The following is a 7,572-nucleotide window of genomic DNA, read 5'->3' on the forward strand; positions in this document are numbered from 1 at the left end:
TCTGTCCCCTTTCTTTTTTCTGCTGATTACTTTCTCCAATTCCCCGCCCCTCGCCGCCATCTATTTGGCTCCAGGATCTTTTCGCCTCTCCCCTGATGTCAGGGCGGACTCTATGCACTATGCAAAGTAGCTTGCTTACTCCTCCCTGTTTGCCCGTTGCTACAGCGGCCCCAGCCTGCCGGCAGATAGGTGACTTCAGCTTGAGCGAGTATCCTCATTGGCTTCTTAATTCCCAGGGACTTTTTTTCTGAAAGGGAGTTAAAAGGCGAGTCAGCCGTTGCTTTGGCAACAACTTTCATCCTCTACCTAATCTCCGGAATGAGAATATACCTATTTATACACTGGATGGGGAATTGAGTTGCTCAATGCAAATTTTCTTTCAAGTGCAAAACAGCTTAGCCGGCGCAGCTAGCCCTTGGTGGCGCTGCAGTTAGAGACGAGCAAAGCCGAACACAGCAGTTGCAGGAACCTGTTGGCGGAAAAGTGAAGTATATCCGCAACAGGTGGTGGCTGCTGCAGAGGGGGCGCCTGTGAGAACGGATGGCGGTGGCGCACAGAAAACTCCTGCGGAGCAGGCAAGTAGGGTCTCTTCTCTTTTTGCTGTGCATATCTGTGGGGAGTGCGGCCACCATCCGCTATTCAGTGGCGGAAGAGATGGAGAGCGGTTCGTTTGTGGCTAATGTGGCTAAGGACCTGGGGCTGGAAGTAGGGAAGCTGGCTGCGCGCGGGGCGCGGCTGGTTTCCGAAGGTAACAAACTGCATTTCCGGCTCCACCGCAAGACAGGGGATCTGTTCGTGAAGGAGAAACTGGATAGGGAGTCACTGTGCGGCAAAGCTGACCCGTGTGTTCTGCACTTTGAAATAGTCCTGGCGGAGCCGCTGCAGTCCTTTCGTGTGGAGGTCAGGGTATTTGATATCAATGACAATGCCCCGGTTTTCCTGAACAAGGAGCCCCTTTTAAAGATTCCGGAGAGCACACCCCTGGGTTCACGTTTTCCTCTGCAGAGCGCCCAGGACCTAGACGTGGGCCTCAATAGTCTTCAAAACTATACCTTGAGCCCCAACGCGTATTTCCACCTGCATACCCGCTTTCGCAGCCATGGGCCCAAATATGCCGAGCTGGTCCTGGATAAGCCCCTGGACAGAGAGGAGCAGCCTGAGGTCAACCTGACAATTACGGCGGTGGACGGCGGGTCCCCACCCAAATCTGGCATCGCCCACATCCGCGTGGAGGTTCTGGACGTCAATGACCACGTGCCCCAGTTCTCTAGGCTGGTGTACCGCGCTCAGGTACCGGAAAATAGCGCCAATGGTTCGTTGGTGGCCACTGTGAGTGCCACAGACCTGGATGAGGGCTCCAACAAGGAAATTACTTATTCCTTAGCTCAAAACCCAGAAGCAGTTCTCCAGACATTCCAGATTGACTCTCAAACTGGAGAGGTTCGACTGAGAGGGCCCCTAGATTTTGAAGCAATTGAAACATACGATATTGACATTCAAGCCACCGACGGAGGGGGCCTCTCTGCCCACAGCAAAGTCCTGGTGGAAGTGGTGGATGTTAATGACAATCCTCCTGAGGTGACAGTCTCCTCTGTGTCCAGCCCTCTCCCTGAGGACTCCCCACTACAAACTGTCGTGGCCCTTTTCTCTATTCGAGACCGGGACGTTCGGGTGGGAGGAAAAATCACCTGCTTCCTCAGAGAAGACCTTCCTTTTGCAGTCAAACCCACTTTCCGGAATTCTTACTCACTGGTTACTGACAGAGGCTTGGATCGGGAAGAAGTTTCAGGCTACAATATCACCGTCGTTGCCATGGATACTGGGCCACCCAGTCTGTTCACAGAAACTGTGATTGAGGTGCTAATATCTGACATTAATGACAATCCCCCAATATTTCAGGAAGACTCCTACATTTTGACTGTTCGAGAAAACAACAGCCCAGCAATTTTTATTGGCAAAGTTCACGCTGAGGATCTAGATTTGGGTGAGAATGCCCAAGTTACATATACTCTGCTGCCCCCACAAAGTGGAGATTTATCTGTCTTTGCTTACATCTCCATAAATTCAGACAACGGGAAGCTCTATGCACTGAGAACCATGGATTATGAGGCCATTCAAAATTTTCAGTTTGTGGTAAAGGCAACTGATGGGGGCTTCCTGTCACTGAGTAGCCAGGTTACTGTCAGAGTGGTTGTTCTGGATGACAATGACAACCGCCCAATGATCTTGTACCCACTGCAGAATGGCACCTTGCCCTGCAATGACCTGGTGCCCAGGTCTGCAGATGCAGGCTACCTGGTGACCAAGGTAGTGGCTGTGGATGGTGACTCAGGTCAGAATTCTTGGCTTTCATATCATCTCCTTAAGGCCACTGACCCTGGGTTATTCTCTGTTCAACAACAAAATGGGGAAATCCGCACGTTGCGGCAGATATCTGAGAGAGACCCCATGATTCAGAAACTGATCGTTCTTGTTCAGGATCATGGCCAACCGGCTCTATCCACTACAGCCTCACTCAGCATCTTGCTGGTAGATGGTTTTTCTGAACCCTATCTGCAGTTCCGGGATCCTTCCAAGAATCCTACAAGGGTAAATCCATCCACTAAATATTTGGTCATTTCTCTGGCTGTGCTTTCCTTTCTCTTTCTCCTGTCTGTCACAGTGATCTTTGTTATACATATCTACCAGAAGGTTAAATATAGAGAAAAGTTCACAGTTCAAGAGCATTTCTATGATGACTGTAATTTTCCTAACAACCTGGTACAAGGTGGGACCAGTGGATCATTATCTCAGCCGTGTCCCTATGAAATGTGCTCAGCCACTGGCACCAGCAATAGTGAGTTTCGGTTTCTTAAGCGCTTTATGCCCAACTTCCCCTTCCCCCATGGCACTGGAGAGGCAAAAACAGAGGCTGGCTCCAGTCTACCACCAGATTCCGAAAGGAATAGGTCTCGGGGGTCAGAGGACCATGGCCGAGTACCTGACAACTGTATGTAGCTCTTACTCATAAACTATATGTAGCCATTATTTATGTCTCCCCCAAAGTTCATTAGTCCCGGCCCTGGAAATGCTTAGTTCCATAGAGATATCCTGTTACTGTGCCTTTAAATTATTTTCCAGTAGACAGTTACTCATGTATAGGGACAAAAACTAGGTTCTAGTTTCGATACATCAGGAAGCAGTTAGATTTGAGAAGCAGAAATATAGTTTATCATTACTCAGAAATTTTAGATTTTTGCCTCTCAGTATGTGGAGATCATCTTTGACTCCACGTCTTGCATGCCATTGTTCACAACAATGCAAATGCCTGGTGAATGGTGGTCCTCATAGATAAATGGTGGAAGGAAAGGGAAAGGAAAAAAAGGGATTGACTTATTTAAGAAGGTGAATAAGGACAGATACAAGACTAAAGAGATTCAGTTCAGGAATGTTTCCCAAAATTAAGTTACAGGTGATATCTTAATGACTGTTTAGGGCCTTAGGCAAGTCTCAAACCTCTCTTTATACACAGAAGTCTATTCCATTCCTTATCAGAGAGCAGTTACATGAATGTGGGGAATGAAAGGTAGATGAGGGAAAAAATAAATTAGGCTTACTGTAGTTAACAAGTGCTAGACACAACTATAAAAGAAAAAGATATTAAGGAAAAGAGTGATCATGAATATCAATTAAGTAGCCTTAAGAAAAGATACATTTTCAGATATTACCAGATTTGATTTTTTCAATTTTTTCAGTTTTATTGAGATATAACTGACATATAGCACTGTATAATTTCACGGTGTATGGCATAATGACTTGACTTACATGTATTGTGAAACGATTACTATAATAAGTTTAGTTAACAAACATGTCCCTCAATTTGAGATTGTCTTCTTTAGATTAGATTGATGTTATGCATTATTGGGAAGACTACCACAGAAATGATATTGTATCCTTCTCAGTGCATCATTATTGGGGGTACATGATGTCAGTGTGTCCTATTGAGCAGTAATATTAATCTTTTAAAAAATCTTGGTTAAAAGCAACATAAAATTTACCATATTAAACATTTTTAAGTATACAGTTCAATAGTGTTAAGGTGATATTAATCTCCATCTCTCAGTTAAGATATCTGTCAAATTTCTCCACTGTAAAGTTACTATTTTTTTCTTTTCAATCAATAAATACTGGGAGAGAGACACTTTGAAACTATGCAGATATCATGTTTCTGCTTAAACTTTTGCCCACTAATTTTGTATCTGTTACTGGATATTTCCTATGGCATTTAAAACTGTGGCATTCGAATGGTAATTTTCTATTTCCCTGATTCCCTTTACATTAATTAAGTGAAGAAAAACTTTTAACTTCTCCTCCTTTTATTCATTCTGTAGTTTTTTCTTTATATATAGACCCATGGATATATACTTTATTATTTGGGTTATAATCCAATGTTATTGTTATTTATTTTGTTGTTCAGCAAACCCTTTTATCTGGGATGAAAAACAGATTTTTAAGACTAGAATTATCCACAAAGAACACATTTTAACAAAAATAAGTATTTCTTTATAACCCTATATGCTTTATGATCTTAAACAAGTGTAAGTTTCCTAAGTCTTATCAAGTTTTCTTCATAATGTTGTTTTAACTTTAAATGAAAATCACATTAACTTGATTTAAAATTTCCATTACAATTATAAAACTATTATATGGATACTAAAGTATGAAAAATTCAAATTTTATTATGCAGGCATGTTTATATATTTATAAGCTATGTATAATAGAGATGTCAGTTAAAATATAGATTTATATGTTGAAATTAGACATACAGATATATAAAAAATGGAATTCGTCTGTCTGGTTTTATTTAATTCTCCTAAAAATAAGTAAATACATTGCTTTCTTTGTCATGTCTCTGTATTTTGTTGTTGTTGGTTTCTTTTTTTTAATTTAAATCAAATTAGCCAACATACAGTACATCATTAGTTTTTGATGTAATGTTCAATGATTCATTAGTTGTGTTCAATTTAAACATGAATTTGTCTCGGGGTGCCTGGGTGGCTCAGTTGGTTAGGCATCAGACTCTTGATTTTGGCTCAGCTCATGTCTCAGGGTCATGAGCTCCATCCCCATGTTGCTCTGCACTGGGCATGGAGTCTGCTTGAGATCCTCTTTCTCTCCCTCTCCCTCTGCCCCCTACTCTCTCTCTCTCTCCAAAAAAAAAAAAATTGTCTCATTTGTGGAAGCGGAATTCATTCATGTAAGTCTCCCATATAGAGGTCTATTTTCTTTTTTTCAAATTTTATATATATTTTTTGAGAGAGAGAGTGCATAAGCAGGCAGAGGGGCAGAGGGAGAGGGAGAAGCAGACTCCCCACTGAGCAGGGAGCCTGATGCAGGGCTCCAACCCAAGACCCTGAGATCATGACCAGAGCCAAAGGCAGATGCTTATCCAAGATGTCCCTTAAGGTCTATTTTCTATACAATTGAATGTCATCAAAGCATGTGACTAATCAAACACCTGCTCTTCAACCAAAACTTTGACTTTGTTTACAAATTTATCTAACACTGTGAAAACAATATTATTAAAGTATTGGTTGTGTTTATATAATGCTGAAACAAAATATTAAAAAGTAAAAACACAGTTTTCTGTTAAGGTGGGGACGTAAGCATATCCTTCTGTGCACCATGCTCTGCTCATATGAACGCGGAAAAAAATACATAAAATTTTTAAATAAAAAATTAGAAAGTATAAAACAAAAATGGAGCAAACATAAAATGGTGAACAAGGATGAAACCCTTGCACTTCTGAGCTGCAGGATGGGAAGCTGGCATTAGTTGCCATAAGTTTGGTTCTTTTGGGCTATCAGAAAAGAAAATATTCTCCATGCAAGATGGAGAATAAAAGCCAGGGTCTCTGCTTACAGCCAGAAGCTAGAATGTGTCTATCTTGTTCATGACAAAAAGGTTGAAAAATCACTGCCAAAATATTTCTGAATTTATGACAAACACAAATGGGAAGATATTCCATGCTCATGGATTGGAAGAACAAAATCTGTAGATTTAATGCAATCCCTATCAAAACGCCAACAGCTTTTTTCACAAAACTAGAACATATGATCCTAAAATTTGTATGGAACCACAAAAGACCCTGAATAGCCAAGACAATCTTGAAAAAGAAAAGCAAAACAGGAATTACCACAATTCCAGATTTCGAGTTATACTACAAAGCTGTAGTAATCAAAACAGTATGGTACTGGCACAAAAATAGACAGGTACATCAACAGAACATGATAGAAACCCACAATTATGGGTCAGTTAATTTTTGACAAAGAGGCAAGAATATGCAATGGGAAAGGGACAGTCTCTTTAACAAATGGTGTTGGGAAAACTGGACAGCTATATGCAAAAGAATGAAACTGGACCACTTTCTTACACTACACACAAAAGTAAACTCAAAATGGATTAAAGACCTAAATGTAAGACCTGAAATCATAAAAATCCTAGAAGAGAACACAGACAGTAATTTCTCTGATATCAGCAATAGCAACATTTTTCTAGCAAAAATAAACTATTGGGACTACATCAAAATAAAAAGCTTCTGCACAGCAAAGGAAACAATCAACAAAACTAATGGCCAACCAACCGAATGAGAGAAGACATTTGCAAATGACGTATCCAGTAAAGGGTTTGTATCCAAAATATATAAAGAACTTATACAGCTCAACACTGAAAAACATAATCCAATTAAAAAATGGGCAGAACACTCTCGCCACTATTATTCAACATAGTACTAGAAGTCCTTGCAACAGCAATCAGACAACAAAAAGGGATCAAAGGTATCCAAATCGGCAAAAAAGAAGTCAAAATGTCTCTCTTCGCAGATGACATGATACTCTATATGGAAAACCCAAAAGAATCCACTCCCAAACTATTAGAAGTTATAGAGCAATTCAGTAATGTGGCGGGATACAAAATCAATGCTCAGAAATCAGTTGCATTTCTATACACGAATAGTGAGACTGAAGAATAGTAATGGGAATTTAGTAATGGGAATCCATCCCATTTACAATAGCACCAAAAACCATACGTTACCTTGGAATTAACCAGAGATGTAAAGGACCTATATTCTAGAAACTATAAATCACTCTTGAAAGACATTGAGGAAGACGTAAAAAGATGGAAAAATATTCCATGCTCATGGATCGGAAGAATTAACATAGTTAAAATGTCCATACTACCCAGAGCAATCTACACTTTCAATGCTATCCCGATCAAAATACCAAGGACATTTTTCAAAGAACTGGAACAAATAGTCCTTAAATTTGTATGGAAACAGAAAAGGCCCCAAATCTCCAAGGAACTGTTGAAAAGGAAAAACAAATTTCGAGCTGTACTACAAAGCTGTGATCACAAAGACAGCATGGTACTGGCACAAAAACAGACACATAGACCAATGGAACAAAATAGAGAACCCAGAAATGGACCCTTGGCTCTTTGGGCAACTAATCTTTGATAAAGCAGGAAAAAACATCCAGTGGAAAAAAGACAGTCTCTTCAATAAATGTTGCTGGGAAAATTGGACAGCTACATGCA

The 7,572-nt window shown here is 40.6% G+C and overlaps 1 protein-coding gene across 1 annotated transcript; it reads left to right on the top strand.

Annotated features, from left to right (window-relative positions):
• Positions 1 to 540: 540 nt before the first annotated feature.
• On the top strand, positions 541 to 2,997 carry PCDHB1 (protocadherin beta 1). The gene has a single exon (XM_026507601.2). It carries the CDS (start codon positions 541 to 543, stop codon positions 2,995 to 2,997), a length of 2,457 nt encoding a protein of 818 aa, XP_026363386.2.
• Positions 2,998 to 7,572: the final 4,575 nt, after the last annotated feature.

The sequence above is a fragment of the Ursus arctos genome, unplaced genomic scaffold (genome assembly GCF_023065955.2).
Source record: "Ursus arctos isolate Adak ecotype North America unplaced genomic scaffold, UrsArc2.0 scaffold_5, whole genome shotgun sequence".
In the NCBI taxonomy this organism is placed as follows: domain Eukaryota; kingdom Metazoa; phylum Chordata; class Mammalia; order Carnivora; family Ursidae; genus Ursus; species Ursus arctos.